This window comes from Patiria miniata, unplaced genomic scaffold (genome assembly GCF_015706575.1).
Source record: "Patiria miniata isolate m_02_andy unplaced genomic scaffold, ASM1570657v1 HiC_scaffold_6, whole genome shotgun sequence".
Taxonomy (NCBI): domain Eukaryota; kingdom Metazoa; phylum Echinodermata; class Asteroidea; order Valvatida; family Asterinidae; genus Patiria; species Patiria miniata.
Genome location: NW_024037073.1, coordinates 3,871,418 through 3,893,225, shown reverse-complemented (window position 1 = coordinate 3,893,225; position 21,808 = coordinate 3,871,418). Strand labels below are relative to the sequence as shown.

Genomic DNA, 21,808 nt, shown 5'->3' with positions numbered 1-21,808 from the left:
TACACGTACATGTAGGTCACAATGTTCAATGCAATACTAGATCCAGCTCCATCTATGATTGACACATCTATTTGAGCCGTTCCATTCAACTCTATTTTACTGTTACAAAAGAACTGGTTTTTCTAAAATTTTACCTATCCAGTCTATAAAATTGAAATGCTGACACAGCTTCTTCTGACACAATTTAATGTCAAAATATGGATAAGTTCTTTGACAGGCAGTACATAAAATGTTCCCTTAGAAATACATGTATATGGAATGAAGTGGTTAGATTGTCCCATTACTTGTTATTTGGCTCATCAGTTTGATTTTTAAGCAAAGCAGGTTCGGAAATAATTGTTATAGATAGTTAGGGGACTTTAGAAAAAGCCTCCTAAAAAGGGAAAGTTGGTAAAGAAATTCAATTTAATTGATTACCTATTTTCTTTCTTTGGTTTGTTTGCACAGGGTACGGACCAAGGAACAAGAGTCCACAATGAAGACACCTAAACCCAGGGTGTTTTGAGCCGTGTCCACACTGGACTTTTTTTTAGGACGGTTTTACCGAGACGATGGTTAAAGGAAAAATGGTCAAATGTGACCGCTGTCCGCACTTGGACTTTCGACACGGGAACATTTTACCGAGACCGAAGTAGAAGTCACCGAGACAGCAGTATAATAACTCATGAGGGCGCTTTGCGTGACCTTTCTACATTGACCCGATGACCCAAAGCGCGCGCATTTCGTTCATTGTCATTGTTATTTCCGCCGAAGCTTTATCGACACGTAGCACGCCGGCCCGCATCACAAACGTTTCGACTTCTTTCGCTCTCCATTTCTAGTTATTACTCCAAGTTCTTCTTCTCGATTGTATTGTAATATTAATAATGGCTGATCCAACTAGGCCTACCAGCGCAGTGAAGAGCGCAGGGAAGAAACAAGCCGCTGTTTCGAGCAAGAAGGCCCCAGCAAAAAAGCGCCGAAACTGGTCGCACGATGAGACGCATGCGCTGATCGCAATTTGGGGGAGCGAGGAGCACCAGGCCGGTTTTGAAGGCATGAAGTATAATTCGAGGGTGTGGGCGGCAATATTCGACGAGTTTCGGGCCAGATTTCCCGCAAGCCCATACACTAGATGGGAAGCAATAAAAGATAGGATAGAGTATCTCAGAAAAAAGTACATGGTGGCGAAAAAGGAAAACAACACGTCTGGAAGGGGAAGAGTCACATCCCCATTCTACAGTGACATGGATGAAATCCTCGGTAAGAATTTTAGTTGTTTTTTTTTATTTTTGTTTCTTTCGATGATCAGTTGATTGTTACAAACATGTTAAATAAGATTGATATTTTTCACTTTCAAAAACATTTTGAAAAGATGCTTTGCTGGCGGCCATTTTCTCCTAATGGAATCCGGGAGGGGGCCTATAAACAGTTCATCATTTTTCTTTGCAGTTTCTTGACTATTCCAATTGCAATTGATTTTCAATAATTTTCATGGGAAAAAAAAGTGCCTCCTCATATTTAAGCCTGTTTTATACTTAAAGCAAAAGCAAGTGCGAAGCGAAATTTGTATTGTCCACAATGACAATAGTAGACATGCTTTGAATGTATTGTTGACATCACTAATTTTGCTTTCGGGTGAAGTATGAAATGGACTTAATCGTTTCAACTAATTTTAGCCGGCGCATCCGTCGTCGTGCTTTCTTTCGTCGTAAGACACGACGTTGACATCCTTCCTTATCATCTGGGAATGATGCACTGGTTGCACCAATCAAACTTCCGACTGTATCTATAATAATATCTGCCATGATTGCGACCAAAACTTCCAAATTTGGCCAAAAGAGAAACAGCTTGCAGCTAGCTCATGTAGCTAGCATCGTGCGTGCGGGGAAAACAATGCAAAGCGCATGCGTAGTGTCCCGCGTAGCATGACCTACATGTATGTCATGCGTGGTCTGCTTCGCGCGCTTGGACCGGATGTACGCTTTCCTGAGCCGCTTTTACCGACTCGCACTGTCCGCACTGGACTTATCGTCTCGGGAAAAGCGACCTGGTCAGTTTTCCTGGGCGCGTGGGAAGTTTTCCTGGGCAGCAGTTGGCCAGTAAAAGTAACCGCTGGACTCAGGAAAAGTAACTGAGAGGAAAACGTCCTAGGCTGTCCGCACTGGACTTAAAATGGGAAAAGTACCCATAGTCTCGGTAAGTTTGACCAAAAAAAGTCCAGTGCGGACAGGGCTTAAGTGCAGAGAATGCCAAGCACAGTTCCAGCAAGGACAAAACCTGTTGCAGGAATCAAGGTTTCATGGAACCTCAAGATGGCTGCAGTGGATTTGTGGATGCTTTCTCAAAGGAACCACCAGGAGGTCTTTCTTCTTAAGAACGAGATGAAGAACTACAAACTGTACTTCCAAGGAGTCATTTCGGAAATGGAGCAGAATACTGCAGAATCAGGAGCGGAGGATGTGGCTGTGATGCAGCCACATGGAAGATGACCAGGTATGAATTAATATTGTGTATCTGTTGAGATTGAGGTTTTCAGTCAATGCAAAGTTAAAGGGAATATACATCATTTGCTTTTGCTGTAATTTTCAGAAATGGATGGAATTGGGGGGTTGGAAATATATAGCAAATATAGTTACACTGACTTGTTTGAGGTTTTGGGTTCGAAAATGCTATAAAAACCAAGAAAACAATCATATTCCTGTAGTCTGGTTCCCTGACTCCATATAAGAAGAAACAGAGCAGTTTACATACATTGGGGAATTGTGAGGTCAGCGAACCAGTCTAGCTGGCTTGTACCCGTTCATACATGTAGGTGTGTAATCGATTGCAAACAAGTGCGATGGTCAATTGGGGCCAGTATTTGAAAAAAAGCCAGTTTTTTTCAACGCTGATCGGCCGATCAGCGTTGGAAATTGATACAAAAATAGCACTTTTCTTGAAAATGACAGTATACCAGGTGCCATGAATTTACAGGATGCTTTACACTGTCATTCACTAACAGTCCAGCAAGGTATTTCAAAATGATTTGGTAGTTTTATTTTTTGATGTTTGCAAATGTTGTATTTTCCCTTTAAAGGAATGATGAAACTTTGAATGAAAACGTGAGATTTGAAATGATATTGAATAAATCTGCAAGTGGTAGAATACCATGGTGATGAATCATACATGTATGAACAATGTGGACCTCTTTGGAAGTGAGTCTTTTCAAAAGCTTTCACGAGCTATATTTGTCTTTACCCTTTTGAAGCAAGGGTCCTTGGATATGCAACCGAACCGCCCATTGGTCATGGGATACCAAATTCTTTATGACCGACTATGATGAGAGGGAGATACATGTATCTTAATGTGTTTTCTTTCTACAGATACATGGCAACGATATTTGCATGCTAGATGCAACTTACATGTACAAGACAACCAGATATGCCCTGCCCCTTTTCTTCCTGGCAGTGAAGACAAATGGGGGTTCAGTGTTGTAAGTGAGTTTACAGTGCAGCGGAAGACAAGAAACCAAACAAGTCATGCCATCCAATCAATTAAATCATGGATGGACATGAAAGAGAAGTCAGGGATCCTCAACTCTCCATGAAAGACCAGGATACAGATCAGTTCATGAGCTGAGTTGTTCCTTTCTCCATATCATGTCTCTCCAAGAGACTGCTCAGCGGCGCAGAGCACTTCCCTCCCCACTGTGTTACCCATGAACAGAAAACTGGACTTCTCAATCCGCATGCCAGTCACATGTGGTGAAAGGCAAATAAAATCAATCAATCAATATATCCTATGCATGAACCAGTTTGTCTCTTGTAATTTCAACTTGACGTTGTCTGCAAACTCCATCCATACCGGAAACCGATTGGAAATACAAGGCCCAGACCAGATCAGTGTGTGTGGAGCATGGTTTGATGGCTTTGCGAAGAAGAGGTGCAGCACACGCAAGACGTCTTTCACAGAGGGGATCAATACTCTTCCAAAAAGTCCTTGTAGGAGATGAAATAGCACCAATTGAAGAAGACTGGTTGGGTGCCATGATGTTAGACAACAAGGAGTTATCAGACACGGATTCAGATTTAGAGTAAAGTATGCGTTTGTATACTTTTTCTTCTCAGTTTTGGTAACACTTAGAGATGTTCTGAGAAAAAAATAGCGAAGTGGTTGAAGCAAAGTTGTGGCAAAACGCAACATTTTGAAAATGGAATGCTCTAGTCTTTTCCTGGCAACTACACATACATGTACCAGTACATGTACCCTGGGTACCAGAAGGAAAAGGGAGAATAACAGCAGGCAAAATAAACTTTTAACGAGGTATGATGTTCAGAACAAGAAGCATCTGTGTAATGTTTTAAATGAACGGCACAGAGTCTTGACCGCTAGAATGGTGATTTTAGTAGCATCTTAGATTCACTAGCTTGCAATCTGCTGGCAAATATGCCATGAGCCACTCTTCCAATATTTTCAAGAGCACAACTACGAAGAATGCAACAAAAAATATGGAAACATGTGTCACATTCACTGTGCCTCTTTCGATGGAACCGTGGACCTAATACTGCAAGATGAGAGCTTTTTCATCAGAAATATTAAAAGGGCATTCACAATTTTTATACATTTGGGTCGTTGTGACTCTTCCTATTTTGACGCAAGGCTCAGCAGAAGAATTGTTGAACTGGGCAACAGCCGGGCCATTCTGTTCTCAACTCAGATCAACAAAATCCAACATCAAAGTTGCTGCCTACTGTGGATATACATGTAGCTGGATTCAGGAAGGTTCGGGGAAATGTCAAGAACGTCTCTTTGGAGAAATTTTACTGCACAAAAGGAGTGCATCCTTTGAGTGCTAAATGTGCAGTTGATGTGCAAGCACATTTAAGGACAATAAGTAGTAAAGGCAACAAAAGAACCTTCTCTGAGATAACATGGCCTAAACATGAATCTGTGTTACTGTAAATCAATGCCAATTGGCACAGACATGAACGCTGAACATAAACAAGGTAAACAAAACTTAGTCGTTATTACTGCCGTCGTTGTGGGGGTAAATACAAGGCAAAGGACAAGGACTGGCAGTGGGTAGGGTGTGAGGAAGCAGAAAAATGTAAATCGTGGGTACACACAAAGTGTCTCAAGTCGAAAGAGGACACTGAATTTAAGACACGGTGGTGCGAGCAGTGTGGATCAATGTAAATTGGCAATGACATGAACACTGAATGGGCCCAATGACTTCAAAATTACATGTGTGTCCTACATAACTTAATTTCAATTGCTGTAAAATGGCTGTTTGAGGTCCTTCTAAAATTTTTTTCAAAACTAATAGAAATTTTCGCGAACAAAACGGTAATGTCATCTTAGGCAGAAGCCAAAGTATCAAAGTTCTTTTCAGAGCAAATCTTGACATTTATTATTTTTTGGAGGGGTCCAAGTCCTTTCTGTGTGTTTTTTCCTTCTTTGTTCAAACAACAAAGTATGATGTAACAACTGCCACGATAAGCTGCTCTTTAATTTGATGAATTGCACAGACAAAGGTGACTGCAGAAAATGACATCACAGCAAAAGCACCCTTCTGTGTCATTTACTAGAAATTTAAAGTGGGCAATTCCATAAATTCCGACCTATTTAACTATTAAAGGTACCAACACCACTTTAACGACCCTGTACCAGTATATCATGTGGCTGGACATACCAAAGAATTGGATTTTACGGAATTGCCCTAATGTAAAAGCTGAAAAAGATTTTGAAGGATGTATTTTTGTTGGTTTTCATACATCTCAGAAGAATGAATATTTGCACAATTCTGTTTTGACCTCTGTAAACTGAGGTACCTCACCACTTCTGGAACACAGATCTCACACTGTCTTTTAATGCTTCAAACTCCTCTGACGACAGTGAAACTTCCCGGGTACGTTCAATGGCTTTTTCTTCTGTCAGCTCGTCAAAAGACTCTTTACCTGAAGGGATAACAAAGAATGCATTTTAATGCCAGAGTCCATCATTTGCAGCTATCCAAAAAGTAACTATTGTTGAAAAACATACTTGGTTGAAAGATTGTTAAGGGGACTTAACTCCCTGTGAATTATTCTTTCTGGCAAGCTGTCATTTTGAAGAAATCAACGGAAGAAGGCCTTTCCAACGGTGCTTCTTAAGACGCACTGTAGGAAATTTAAATAAGTAGTTCGTTTTGTTATTCGGCGAAGCGCGCGCAAGCATTGATGTTGCAGTCTGTGGCTGATTTCAAAATCTTAACATACCATATTACAGGTCACTGGTTACCAGCCCAGAAGTAAAGTGCATTGCATGCATGAGGCACATGGCCGATTTATGCTTGCTTTCAAACCTCTCTGCTTAGCAGCGTAATGACATTGAGCCACAGTCTTACTTACTGTAGATAGGTAGATGGCCTGCCAGCTCACACAATGCGACATTGAATGCAACTTCAGGAAATGTCTTGTCGTTCTTAGCACCTAATAGTGTGAAAAATCAGAATTACATTGAAAGTGGTGGGCTTTGCATGATTAAGTTCAGAATTGAAGGAGCCTTGCTGGCTAATCAGCCTTATTTCTTAATAGGGATACTAAGGACACAACGTAAATAGTGACATCACAAAAATCTCTTTGACCTTCGTTCCACAACTATTGTTAGCCCTGACCTTCCCAAATCTTCCAAAATCCTCTTTGCATAAGTGGAGGGTTTCGAAGGATTGAGGCTGTATGGCAAAAATGCGTCAGTTGATATTGGAGGATGCATTGTGTCAAGGTCTAGGCTGTACCTCGTGTTGTTTATGGTTAGCCATGCATAAATTCATCCGGACTGCTTCTAAAAATCATCTGCACTGCCTCAATGTATTAACAGGAGGAGTTGGAGGATTTTGCAGGATTGAGGCAGTGAGCACATTTTTAAAAATAACGGATGTTTTGGTGGATTGAGGCTCTACCAAATTTTTACATGGAGGCAGTTGGAGGATTGTGCGGGATTGGGGTTGCATCCCATCAAATATGCCTAGGGGGTTAGGGTTAATCCTCCAATCTTATGTGTTATTGCAAATGTGCAGTACTAATCAAACACCAATGCATTTTGAATTCTCTTTACCAAAAGATATCTTTAATTCATAGAAAATGCTTTCATGTTTGCACATCAGAAAGCATGCGAAAACTGCCGCAAGCTTTACACCCGAAGCAAAAGGAATATGCTGGCATACATCCAGAAATGGATGACGAGGAATTCTCACAATCTGACTACAAGTACTGCAGGATTTGTGCCTTCAGCAGAAGCTTTTCAGTGTTATGAATAACTGATTCTCCACCTTTGACAATATTTTCATGACATAAAAAAGTTTCATCATTTATTTGATGTCATATCATAGTCATTAAAAAATATATGCCTCTTGCTCTTACCAAAAAAGGATTTTCTCGGCCATAAGACAAGTCGGACGGTCTGCTCTTGGATCTGACTGTCATCATCTAATGCACATCCCCGAGTGATAAACAGATTATGAGCTATCTCCTTTTGTTGTAGTACAGATGCCACTTTGTAGACGGACCTGAAAAACAACACAGGGTTTATGAAGGTTGCTCTTTCAAGTATTTATGCCAAAATTCTTAATTTTTTTCTGGATTTTGAGATTCAGAGCCCCCTTTGTGGCGAATCACTCACAAAAACAAATCCATAATTTGACATAGTGACGAATACGGAATTTCACTGGTAACCAGCTTATGTAAGGTGTGCGTTCAAAGTACCAACAAAGGTTATTTGTCAGTTTGTCGGATTGCGCGCGCGTCCATGCGCGATCTGACAAACTGACGAATAGCATACAAACAGTGTGAAGAACAACCGGCTATTGGAGATTAATGTAATTTGACAAACTGACGAATACGTTTACGATCAAATAAAATCATATAGCACAACTTCTCTGATTAAATAAAACTTAGTTTCCTATTTTATTCCGAATATATACTAAAAGGGTTATTATCGAAACATTAAGGGTAAAATACGACGCCCAGAAAAATGTCCAACTTCAAACGCGAATTACTCGAAGCAAGGTTTTCACTTATTCGTCGGTATGTCAGCTCTGCGACGAATTGGTCCTGGATAATCTCCAGGAATTCACAACTGAATACTATCCATCAAGGACTCTTGGCTCCAGTTCCAAACATTTAACTCCATGCAAAGTTCTTACCAAATCTTATGGTCAATGGATATTTCAATTTTCAGCTCCGGAAGAATGGAACAAGAAGCCTTATCTAATAAACATCAGCCCATCAATGGAGCATTTCACATTGTTACCAGAAGCGGGAAGAGACTGTTTTTTTTATAATGCGCTATATAAGCAATGTGTATTATTACAAACGAGGGGCAATGAAACATATTTTTCCATTTAATAATTTCTCCTATTTACAACTCAAGAGTTGTCATAAAAACAGTCATCCACCCTCAATTCAGTAGCTATTCAAATGACCTGTGACAAAGCCATTGCTCATCCTGTTACTTGCGCAATACTGTTATACTCTAATGTTTGAGGCATTTTGTCTCAAGTTCTATGACGGTGGTCTAATATCTGTACCTTGCCGTTTCTTGCACTGTTTGACCTTTGACCTGGAAGACAAAACCTCTGACTGGCCAGTCAGTGAGCTCATGGCATGGACCAATCACTGGCCTAGTTGCCTGAAATAAAGAAAAAAAAACCAGAACGAAGACTGTTACTCAGTTTGTAAAATCTTTTGACTCATAACACATTTTACAACAGCCAAACATTTTTAAGCTTTTTAAATCTGCTTTTCAAAGGCAATCTAACAGATGTTGAGAATTCTTAGGGAATTTTCTGCTAATTAACTCACCATTCTGCACTTACAGATTCTGCAAGCACAGAAATCCTGTGCCAACTATATAGGCAAAGAATCCTCATACAGGGCATTCATGTGAAAAAGCCCAAATTTCTTGTTAATCTTTCAAATGTGCTAATTAGCAATTCTGTTGTAGTTAGCTACAATGTTCTCTTATGTAAAGCAGAGCCTTGAAATTTGGCCCTCTCCACAAAATACAAAGTTAAGCCACTGAGTTAGCAGCTGTACATGCTGGCTTTTCCCCCCAAGAAAAGCAAGATGACTTAAAAACAAACCACTGAGACACTTGCCACCATGAGGGGGCACAAATGGTCCACAATTCAGCAAACTTACCGTCCTCCTAATGAGGAGTTCATGTTCCAAATAGTAACCATGGAAGTGTTGGTGATTCACTGATGCCATTGCACACAAACTGTTGAACCCTAGTATAAAACCTCTGTGAAAGGAAGACAAGTATTTGTAATATGCCAGTTAAGTGTGAACAAGCGTGAACTAGAACATCCAGGCACATGGGAAGAATGGACGTCTGTATTGATTGGCCAACTTATATTTAGAAATAGTACGATTCAGCAATTAACCCTCCTACTGATAGAACTGTCACCAACAGTGAACCTTTGGTGCCTTCACTGTTAATGAATGAAATCAATCATTGCCAGGCACTCAGCAGTACTTAAACCCACCATATCAGTCAAGGCATAGTGCCTTCAGTTGACAAACGTGCCACAGCCTGTCAATTGTACGAATCAGTATGAGCCCAATTTAATACAAAACTGTTAAAACTGTCACCTGCAAGATTTTGACAGATAGGTTATCTCGCTCCATTTGGTCAAAGAGAGAAAGGGTTAATGCAAATGACTCCATGCATATCTACACCCAAAACGGTGACAAAGAGAAAGATACGACAGACACTTGAAAGATAAGAGAAGAGTAAATTTGCGGTTACACAATGAGCCAAGAAATCCCGAACCTGGCAGAAACTTCCGATGACGGGCAGAGCAAATAATAACTTGTCACATTGAGTTTCTGGTTCCTTTCAGAAAACTCACAAATTCACAAAAGAGATTTGTCACATGATGCAAACTGCAAACTCCTCTTACATACTTGAGATACATTAGATACTTGAAAGCCATTGCTGCTACAAACCTGGCACAAACACAAAGACACTATGGGATTGTAAACATTCAGTTGAAACTTGGTTATGTGTAGAATGTGGAATTTGCGAGAATGTGCGAGAACCTGTGCTCACATACGGTTGTTTCACACACCCGAGGGATCTCGACAAAACCACACAGCCCCTACCAATTTTTTTTGAGAGATCAGTTCTAAACTGATGTCATATCAGGATTTGGGAGAATTCTTGCTAATTCTCACAAGTCTGTTCCGCAATTTCCATAACATGTCCACTAAATATTCCAACACACATCCAAGTTATAACTCACCTGTGAGCACTCAACAAGACGGCCTCCAGAGCTAGGAGAATTGCATCTTCAGTTAGAACCTAATAAATAAATAAAGAAGTCATTTTAGCTGAGGTTATTTACCTTCCCTACCTGCATTTTGTTTAGACCGGACTGGTGCCTACATTGTGTGAAATAAACTAAGCCTAACTCTCTTTGATCCCCCAAAATCAACCAGGCCCTTTCGGAGGATGAGTTTGGGGGTTGAGGCAGTACGCCTTTGAAGTGCTGGTTGCTTATGGAGGAACTAATGGTCTTAAGCTGTACCTTGCATTGTTCATGCTCATTGTTTATGTTCATAAATGAAGGCCTACAATATACTGGCTATCATCCTCACTGCTTCTAGGTCATGAAAGTGAGTTGGTTAGATCTTCAAGGATTGAGGCAGTGGTCATCCATCCACTGAACCAAATCAGTGCCCTACGCTAGCTTATTTTGCCCCCACCTTGCTCCGTATCCTTAAACAGAGACCAAACCACAGTTTAAAGCATTTTACAATGAAAGACATATTCAAACATTCTTATTTACTGTTTTCCCACAACCATAACTGAAGTTACTGTGCCCACTATTACAAGCAATCACTGCTGATAATTTGTGTTGAAAACACAACGGCTACCTTATCCAAAAAAAGTTTTACGATATTTTTTAAGCAAACGAAAATTTGCAACAAACCTGTGGAATACATTGGTAGCGTTTTGGCACGAGGAGTATATTACAATACTCTAAGGGGCTGACGTTGATTAGCACGCTGTGATGTTGGCTCTCTGTTACACCATTGCACAATGGAGTCTCGTCTGTTACACTGTCTGAAGTATCCCTCTCTGGACATAGTTCAAATAAAACCTGTAGTGTAGAAACAACACATACAGTGTAAATATAACACTTGCAGTGTAAAGAAAACACCTGTTCGGTGAAAAAAACACCTGCTGTGTAAAGAAAACACCTGCAACACAAAGATAAAACTTGCAGTGCAGATTAAGAAAAAATTTGCAGTGTCAATGTCACATCTATCTGTGTAAAACACTAATCCATAAATACAACACCAGCAATGTAAATTAAGCCTCTGCAGTGTACATCAAAGTGGACAACACCTGCAGCGTATAGAAAACACCTGCAGCACAATGAAAACACCTGCAGTGTAAAGACCACACCCATAGTGTAAAGACAACACCTACAATGTATTAGTGTAAAGAATACACAGGCCTGCAGTCTAAAACATCTACAGTGTAAAGAAAACACCAAGATACATTTCTATATCTGTTTGTTGATAGTTCCCTCAAATGCTCCTTCAAGACTAATATTTACAAACACTGTAATTCGTCTGTAAGAAGGGATTGTTTTCTAGAATTGGTTTTTCAATACTAGACTAATATACACATTCGGTATAGAACAAGTGCTTGAATTATGCCTGTAGAAACCAGAAAGTGTACAAATAATGACTTTAAAAGGATATTGTTATTATTACCATTTTGCACACCCCTTTTTTACAAATGGAAGAGGCATACAAGACCATCGTTCGCGTACTTCTCAGGCCCCCCCTCTGTCCTCCCCCCCCCCCCCCGACATAAAACATTGATTTAACCGTTTTCCCTTGACCTCAGAACTTGACAAAAAAATTGTGCATGGTGCTACCACAAATCTTTACTCATTCAGCCTACAACATGGAAACCTTTGACTCTCATTACTGACCTCTTTAGGATTGACCTTAGTAAAGTTAAAGATGTCAGGGTTGAATGGCTGGGAGATGTGGGTCATCTTCTGTGGCTTCCTTCTCTCTATAGCTCTCTTGATGTTTAGCTGTATGAAAATAACATACATGTTACTATCATGACTCTGACAAGCAAAGAATATCTGCTTAGCGAATGCACTCCACGCTAATGAAGTCCTGTAATTGGCGGTTTTTTCTGCTGTTGGATGTAGATAATAAATAAATAAATAAATAAATAAATAAATAAATAAATAATTTTTGCTCCGTGCTGTACATGCGCATACCTCGGATGTCAGAAAAACTTTCAAATGATCACGCGCGCGCATGCATGCGCGCCTTGCCGCACACATTTGCATAGAAACGGTGCTGCATATTGGGTAATCGTCACACGAGACGTTCGTACAGCATGCTTGTCTGAGATCCGGGTACTTCCTTCTATTTTTAACATTAGTGCAGAGTGCTATTAATTAGCTAAATGTCATGCAATGTTCTTGTGGCTGTTCCTCAACTTATTTTGCTCAGCACATATATCTGACAAGCAATATTTGAAAATTTGTGATTAATACCGTTTTGTTAATTTGAAAATGTCGCTCGTTCCTGGTTTTCTAAAATCACTTTCGACAGGAATTTAAGAATACAGTAAAGTGAAATACGTCGCTTTGAAACAGCTGTTATGCCGTGTATGTTCTATGATTTTCATAACCTCGCTTTTTATTCAAATGGATATACATGTATCATGTTTTGGAAAAAACTCTTAATTTTCTGCGTAGCGGCTCTATGATAAACTGGGCCATGGCCTTCAAGTGTTTAAGTCCCAGTTTCTCATGCTTCAGTTTTATAAATGTGATGCGATCAAGCTACATGAGTCGTTTGTCAACCCTGGTCAAAAAATGTTTTAGTGCAGATTTGAAAAGAGCACAATCTCAGCATCACTGCTATGGAAACCGCATGCTGATTTCATATTCAGTTTAAAAATTATGGAAGTTGGAACACCAAGAGATGTAATGAAGTGACATGATGATTGATGAAGTGGCCCTATATTGGCCTTTACCTCCAAATAAAAATTCCCGACAAACGACTCATTTAGCTTGATCGCATCACAATGTGCAACCAATAACCACCAAATTCCTGAATCTAAAACCCTCTTAACCCAAAAAACCACCGCTCCCTCCACAGACAACTTTAACATGTTGTTTGCAACCCTAAAAATTTTACCCAGTCTAGGTCCTTCAAAGCTTATTCTTGTGTCTTATTTGTTGCTGTCCAGTTTGTTTCAGTAAAATGTACAAAGATTGTGCCATTGGGCTACTGCACAGTGTTGTATAACTTTGTTAACGACTGCTTAATCACACAAGCTCTCAGAGGAAACTGGGCATAATATTTCGGGGGAGGGGCCAAAGTTATAAAAACTTAAACAATTTTAACACAACATGGAGCAATTTAAGGTGCCTTGGGACATTGCAATTAATTACCTGTGCAACTATCTTTCTCGGACCTGGAAGTATCTTTGTTTGGAGCTCATCGATGCGATAGCGGAAACATCCCAATTCAACTGCAGCGTCCCATTTTGAGCGCAGCAACCTGTCAAACTGGGGAGAAAAATTCACCTCACTTTATAAACTGTTGAAAAAAAATTGATTCAATATGGCACCACATTTAGTTTGATATCTGTTGCTACATGTATTTTGCACTGGTCATGTTGATACAAATTGTCATCCTTCTATTAAACAGAAGTTTGTTACAAGTTTCTGTCAGTTGAAATCACAGAGATACAGGTCCAGATATGGAAATTTCACAATCTCTTACAAACAAGGCACCGATAATTCTTACTGAAAGAGACAGTAATCTTTTTCCTAAAATGAGTAGGGAAACTTGAAACTTAAAAAAAGTCACTCTTTGCAGTCTTCAATCCTTGCATACTGCAAGTTGAATTTTGGTGCGTTTTTTATTAAAAAGAATGTTGCAACCTGACCCTACTTTTTTCTTTATATATCATCTCAATGAGCGTCAGTCATTACAAAAATGATAAGACATGAATGACATTCACATGTGCTTTCTGAAAAGAAGCCTTTTTGGTGAAGCCTTGTATCCTTTGGCAATTTGGTGCTCTATAAATCCAGTTATTATTATGAAGCAAACTGGTGAAAAAGGTAACTGAATGACACAAGCATCCTATTTGTTGGTCGAAATGTACTATCATGTGTATGGTACAGACACGTGCCATAGGTGTACATATCGTCGGAGTTTTCACAAAGACAATTTTGGCAAAAATCAATATATTTTCGAAAATGTTTTTTTGGGCCGAAATCGATTAAGTGTATTGCAACGGACATCTTGGCGAATTTATTTTGTCAAAATCAGATGAAATCATTGAGATCATGAGAATCAATAAAGGGAAAATTTCACCCAAGTCGTATTTTCAGTTTTCACGAAGAGACAATTGTAGCAAAAATGCACGTTGTTCTATGTGGACAAAATAACGCGCGTGTGCGATTTTGAGTTTTCACGAAGAGACAATTTTCGAGCGCGCGCAAGCAAAACGACGCGTGCGGGCAAAACGAAGCGCGTGTGGGATTTTGAGTTTTCACGAAAAGACAATTTGTGCGTGTTTGGATAGCGGAGAGTTTGAGTTTTCACGAAGAGACAATTGGATCACTGCCAATTTTCCCGGCAAAACCAATCGCCTGTGGAATTTTGAGTGAGACAAATGACTATGAACGTTAATTGCTCTGTAATTAATTGGTCTATTGACTCGCAATTGGTACAATGTGTAAGAGTGAGATTTCAGCTTACTATCGGTATAAAAAAATAATCAACATGTCCTCTAAAGGTAGGCGAAATCTTCAGTTTAAAAGGAGTTCAACTTTAAAGTCGATTTTCTCAAAACTATGTTTCAACGCCCTGTGGCCACAATTCTCTCTTCGTGAAAACTGCAACGATATGTACAGTACTTACAGTACTCAGCTCTGTGTTCTTGAAGTCATCAGGCTGTGGAGTCTGCAGCAACAATTGCTGACTCGAATACTGAAATTGCTCCATGATCACAGCGCCATTCATTTGTCCGTCATTGCCTGAACTAATTTCTGAAGAGTAAACATTATGAAAATAATGGTGGGTAGGATATGTATTCATTTTAACTGCTTTCAAGAATGATTGAGACAAATCAACTTGCATATTTTTTTTTTGGGGGGGGTGAGACATTGGGGGGATAGTAGCCTACATTGTGCGGGCGTGGTGGTTTGGTAGTGCTCGGTCAAAGTTTTTTTTTTTTTTTTTAAGTTACTCATGCAGACTAGCAAAAAACATACGGTCTCATACGGTTTGTGCACACGGTGACAAGTGATGGCCAGATATGGGAATCTTTCCTTAAAGGGAATGTACATCATTGGCTTTTGCTGTAATTTTCAGCAATGAAGTATTTGAGGGGTTAGTATAATAGATCAAATATTGTTACACTGACATGTTTGAAGGTTTGTGTTCAAAAATGCTGGAAAAACCAAGAAAAACAAAAATGTTCAAGTAGTCTGGTTCCCTGACTCCACTAAAAATGAAATGGATCAATTTATAGATGCAGGAAAATTGTAAGGTAGGGGAACCAGTCTAGCTGGCCTGCACCCGTTCATAAACATGTAACCAATAGCAAACAAAATTTGAACTGAAAAAAAATGGTAAATTTGGAGCAGCAGTTGAAAAATAGTTAGGTTTTTCCAACAGTGGTCGGACGACCACCATTGGAAATGTATACAAAAATACCATTTTCTTGAAAATGACTTCACACCAGGTGCCATAATTTTACAGGATGCTAAAGGCGAAGTAAAAAAAAAAACATGTTTAGCGTCCCCGCCCGCTTCCTTTTTAGAGGCTGCCTCCTTTTTTTTTTCTTTTTTTTTTTTTTAAATATGGTGCAATTGCGCAGAAGAGATGTTCGGTTCTGCATAGTTACATCATTTTGGTCTCATTTTCTGTTGCATCTTGCCCATAAGAAGCCAATATGGCATTTCCTGAGTCCAAGTGGCGGCCATTTTGAAAAAAGCTGGTAACCATCTTGAAAAATAGCCCGGCCGCGTTGTCTTGAAAAATGTGTCGGGCGGCCATTTTGAAAAGAAAAAAGAAAAAAAAAAAGGGCCTCCTCCTTCCTTTTTGTCAAAGAGGCAGGACGCTAAACATGTTTTTTTTTTTATTTTGCCTAAGACTGTCATTTACCAACATCCTAGTAAGATATTTCGTAAAAACTCGGTAAAACCTTCTAATCTCACAGTACAGGTACACAGTAAATTGACATATCTTACTTGCCTACGGACAGATGTTATAAGTTAATGTAAGTTATAAGTTTTAATGTTTGTATTTTTGTATTTGTGTACTTTTTACATTCGTGCTTTTTATGTGTTTTAAACCAAATAACGTGTAAAAAGGCCATGGAATTTCCCGCACTGGGATAATAAAGTTTTATTGTATTGTATTGTTTTATTTTTTGATGTTTGCAAATGTTGTTATTTCCCTTTAAGTTTTTACCCGCAACGCAAATGCCCAAACCTCGACGGGCACTCAATTGTGGAAAATACCATGCGCAATGCTATATAATCGTGTACAACATCTCGCACGGTCGTGGTTGTCTCCATGTCAAAGTCAACTTCCCCAACGGTGGAATTGTCCTGATCGAGTCAAGTTGTCTCAACGGTCGAGGTGTCTCAACGGTCAAGTTGTCTCAACGGTTGAGTTACAGTCCCAGATTCATGTTATCAATATCATTATTAGCAATGAATGACCAATGTACCCCTAGAACTATACCCATAGTTCTAGGGGTATGACCCTTGCTCTATGGAATGAGATGATATGAAGAAAACAGTGGCGTTGTCACGCCCCAACTATCGCATCGGTCCCAACTATAGTTGGGACTGTCCCAACTATAGTGCGGCAGTTGGGTCGGCCCAACTATAGTTAGGACTGGAGTTGCGCCGGATGCTTCATGCTTGATAGATCTTGTTGGATTAAATGTTCCGCGGCGCTGGCACCGTGTATTCGTCGTGCATGCATGCATGCCGCAAGGCTGGCCGGTCACGTGGTACTGCCTAGTTGGATGAGTTGTCCAGCTGCTGGGTTTTATTATCCAGCAACATTTTGCAAAATTCAAAGATTGCCATGGCCGGCCAACTATAGATGGGCCCCACCCATAGCTAATGTCAAAGGTCCCAAGTCGGACATGTAAGCAGAGCTGTATAGAGAATGTTTTATAGTCGTACATCAATGTAAACTATAGTTGGGACTGCCAAATAAAAATATTGCGGTGGCCCAACTACAGATGGTCCCCACCCATAGATCATTTCATTGGTCCCCAGTAAAGTCAGATGTGTATTAGAGTTGTAGGGAATGTTTTATAATCGTACAACAATGTACACTATAGTTGGGACCGCAAAATAAAAAGATTGGGGTGGCCCAACTATAGATTCGCCCCATCAATAGCTAATTTCAGTGGTCCCCAGTAAAGTCAGACGTGTATCAGAGCTGTAGGGAACGTTTTATGGTTGTACATCAATGTAAACTATAGTTGGGACACCGCAAAATAAAAAGATCGGAGTGGCCCAACTATAGATGGGCCAGCCCAACAATGGAACTTACAGTTGGGACCGTCCCAACTATAGTTGGGACAGGCCCAACTATAGTTGGGCCAGCCCAACTGTGGAACTACAGTTGGGACAGGCCCAACTATAGTTGGGACAGGCCCAACTATAGTTGGGACCAATGCGATAGTTGGGGCGTGACAGTTTCAGCATGGTCAGGCTGCAACATTTTTTCATTTTCCGACCGGGTAATTATAAGTCTAAGTGCTTTTTCAATCCCAAATTCTCTCAAACGTTTTGTCAAAGAGGAGGTGGTCTAAACAGCTGATAAAACGTGGCATTCAACTCCACCAATGTTACCACCACAAAGTCAATTGCATCGTTTCTCCTGGAATCTTCTTACCCATCATTGCTGGTCCGTGGAGCGCATATCTTATGTTATGGTTGAACTTTGTGCTGACGATGCCAAACTTGCACGAATGTAATGTACAGTGCAGTGTGCAACACGTGGACAGCTAGGCCAGCTGGCCAGCTGGCAGATTGAGACTGGTTCCCGGCTTCCCGCTCAAAAAATAATGAACGGACGGAACCAGTGTAAGCAGGAATGCCGGATGCGGAGCGAGCGAAGGGGCGGGAGGGGGGGGGGGGGTATCCCTAAAAGCGGCCACGGCTTTGCTTGTGAGCCAATTAACCCGTTGTGAGGGATAATCTTTTTTAGGAATGATCTTTTGTGCTTATGGAGGAAGGCTCCCTCAGTAGTAAGCAATCTCTAAATAAAATGTGTGCTTGGGAGGTTGAGGGTGCATGCACACCGGTATAATAGTCCTAAATCCTTACACCGCCACACTCATGAACAGACGTTTTACCTCAAAATGCATATCAATGAACCTCTGGCGCGGACTTAGGGCTTCCAATTCCAGGCATTTTGGATGCAATTGGGCTCAAAAGTGGCGTTATTTAGCCATGTTGTGGAGCGATCGTTTTAGATGGCTACTTTTCTGCTTTGCGAAAAATAGGGGCCATCTTTTTTGGCCGTGAAAATTTCTCAAAAATTCAATGGGCAACCCACCAAAAAAAATGAAAGGAAAATGAAAGATGACATGTTGATCATCATTTTTCCGTGCAGTTTAAATACTTGTGCGAGTTCTGAGTATTTTTAAAAGAATTTTGAATTATGGGCACTGGTGTCTATGGGAATGTTAATGCAGAGGTGCATGCCGCCTTAAACACTATTCAACATGTTAAACACCGGTTGGAGCCTGGATGCATCCAAGCCAAATGCTGGTTGGAGTCTGGATGCAGCGAGGATACTTAGCAATAGCAGCATATGAGACTCCAACCTGTCTTAAACAGAGTGTTTATTTTATTACCCCCACCCATTAGATAGAGGCCATGTGTCTGGTGAAAAAAGTACCTGTTTATCTCAGAATGAAATTGCGTGTCCCCTCGTCCCCCCCCCCCCCTCCCATGATGAGAACCCTGGCTATGCTGCTGGCCAATCAAGGCCCAAGTTACATTTTAATTGAACACGTAAAAGAAAAACCTTGCAAGGCATCCTCCAAAATACATCTTGTAGCCCTAATATCCAAGATACTGTTTTACACATGCACAGGAATAAGAGGGCATCTGGACACAGACTTGAACAGTATCCCCTGACCCCCCCCCCCCAAAAAAAAGAGGCTTTAAAACTGATTCAAATCATGGCAAATGAATCAGAATCATAATATACATAATTTAACATTTTAAGTCATTTTAATATCCATCACAACCAGAAGTGACAAAATACAAAAGTATATTTATGTTTAAAAAGTCACAAGTAAAAAATATATTGCATGCTAACAAAGCTAGGTGCAGTAACATAATACACTCAATGGTCCACTTAGCTTTTCTAATACTAATAGGAAGGCCACTTTGTCAAGGTATGAAGGTTAAAAAATATATGCTTAAAAAAATCTATTACAAACAAAAACTTCTAAAAATCAGTACTGCTAACACCTGTTTTTTTTTCAAACCACACAGAGACCTTCTGTGAATGGCACTTATACATATATATGTTTGAATTTTTCACACATTTTGGTCAAGACAAAAGGAACTCCTATATTTTGGGGTTTCTTTCAAGCACCACCATTCCGGAATTTCTGTACAAATGACGTAAAAAGTGTTAAATATATGTATAAAAAAACCTTCAAACACAGGGACACGTACATGAACATGCAATGAAGTATTTGAGACATTAAATTTAACCCGAACTCCCTAGGGAGTGTGAAGAAAATAAAACATTACTCAAAGCACTGCTGGATTTCCAAAGGGAAAACTTAATAGACAGAGACATTACAAACCACATTTACATGTATCTTATTTATCAGGTAGTACTGAACATTATTTCATTTAGAAATCATTAACACGACTTCTGGATGGCAACACCAATCCAAACATTGTACATCTCACTTTTTTGTTTAAATTACTTTTGACTTGTGATATGCATCGGGCTGCACTAAATAGTGCACCATGTGAATTTCCATTCTGTTTCGGTTCATTTTGGTTTATTTCAGGTTTTTCCAAAATGGCTTTACCGACACGACCCGAAAATCGCAAACGCAAAATCGAAACTGACCCAACCCGACTAAAATATTGGACAACCTGACCCTAAGTCGGGTCGGGTTGGTTTTGTTTTTTGGTCGGGTTTGCACAAAATTACTTTTGACATGAAAGGGTACGAAAGTGATGTAAACCCTGTCCCATAACATATCGTGCCCACTCTTTGAGGTGTACATTTCACTTTCTTCCACCGACAAATATGATGTTTCGGATACAAAAATACAAAAATATCAAATTCAATTACAAGTATTATACTGAAATCTACAGAAAAGTTTTTAAAAGTTCATAAAAGTACTCCAAAATGTACAATGTTTATACAAAATAAAGTCCAAAATTTCTTGAATGCCAACTTGCATAAAAATAGAACCAGGAGTCAACATGTTAGACAAATGTTTACCATTCGATGCTATTCAAAGGAACAACGATTAAAAACTACGCTCAAACCACCACCCAGTTTTCTAAAGGTGCCGAACTGAAAAAAAAGTGTATTCATTAAATCTGTGTTCTCAGCAAAAACTAATATTAAAACAGTTACACAATATGACATATGAGTGAATGTGTTTGCTGCAGATAACCTGTCCTGGCTAAGCACACATGTTCAGTGCAGCTCCACAAAATTGGCTGGAGAGGTCTAATGCCTGCATGTTAACTCTTGTCAAGGGCATTGCTAAACAAAAACAGCAAGTTTTATCCAAAAATTACAGGACAAAACAAAGGGCATTTTAAGTACATCTTATGGGCTCATCTGTGATGCGATCAAGCTAAATGAGTCGTTTGTCGACCCCAGTTAAAATTGGTTTTATTACGGATATGAAAAGAACACAATTTCAGCATTATTGCAGTGAAAACCGCATGCTGATACCATCTTTAGTTTAAAAATTCTGGAAGTCAGAACACCAAGAAATATGATGAAGTGATGTGATGAGGTGGTCCTAGTTTGGCCTGTGTCTCCAAATGAAAATTCCAGACAAACGACTCATGTAGCTTGATTGCATCACATTTGAATGTTGAATGTGGTCACGCATTGCGGTAATGCTGTGAGGCAGTATCTCAAAAACTTGGAATGTTCCCGTTGTGGAATGTTTCTTCTTTGGAAGGTCACCGGTTCTCAATTTACACAAAGCATTTCCCCATTTATTTACCAGCTGGAAATGCTATAATGGGCACAGCCTGGTAATTTTACATGTACATCATGGGTCAATCAGTCAATCCATAAATATTAAAAATTACTAGCACTCTCTTTTTGCAAAGCTTATCTACAGAGTCTGAAGGTGTAGTATGTACTGTATATGATCTTTATCCCATCTCATTTGGATATCCCAGTCAATAGGTACAGCTAATTATTAATGAAAGGACTTGAATTCCAAGTTAGGCCACTTTTCAGATTATCTGGTATCTAATGAAAGGCATTCACATACTAAGAAGGTGTGTGAATGCCTTTCACTCGGGACAAGATAATATGAAAAGTAACCCAAGCAGATTTTGACAGTCTTTACAAGCTTTGCCGAAACTTTTTATAAACAAAAGGTCCAAATCAGACAGGACAAAAATCCTATCGTGGGTAAAGAAACACTTCATCATCTCATGGTAATTTTTTTTACAACAAAAACACAATTTAGTCCTTCCAGCAAATCAGCAAAATGTGGTGTTTGACTACTAACAATAATTACAACTGTTTAT

General features: G+C 39.7%; 1 protein-coding gene across 1 annotated transcript; it reads right to left on the bottom strand.

The window, feature by feature from the left end:
- Positions 1 to 5,793: 5,793 nt before the first annotated feature.
- Positions 5,794 to 17,962, bottom strand: LOC119742740 (GDP-D-glucose phosphorylase 1-like). Its single transcript, XM_038218908.1, has 11 exons — positions 17,934 to 17,962; positions 14,928 to 15,055; positions 13,445 to 13,561; positions 11,954 to 12,061; positions 10,937 to 11,107; positions 10,247 to 10,305; positions 9,141 to 9,243; positions 8,528 to 8,628; positions 7,362 to 7,507; positions 6,351 to 6,431; positions 5,794 to 5,918 (listed from the first exon to the last, which is right to left on the bottom strand). Exons 1-11 carry the CDS (start codon positions 17,938 to 17,940, stop codon positions 5,794 to 5,796), a joined length of 1,146 nt encoding a protein of 381 aa, XP_038074836.1. The 5' UTR covers positions 17,941 to 17,962.
- Between the last annotated feature and the right edge of the window lie 3,846 nt (positions 17,963 to 21,808).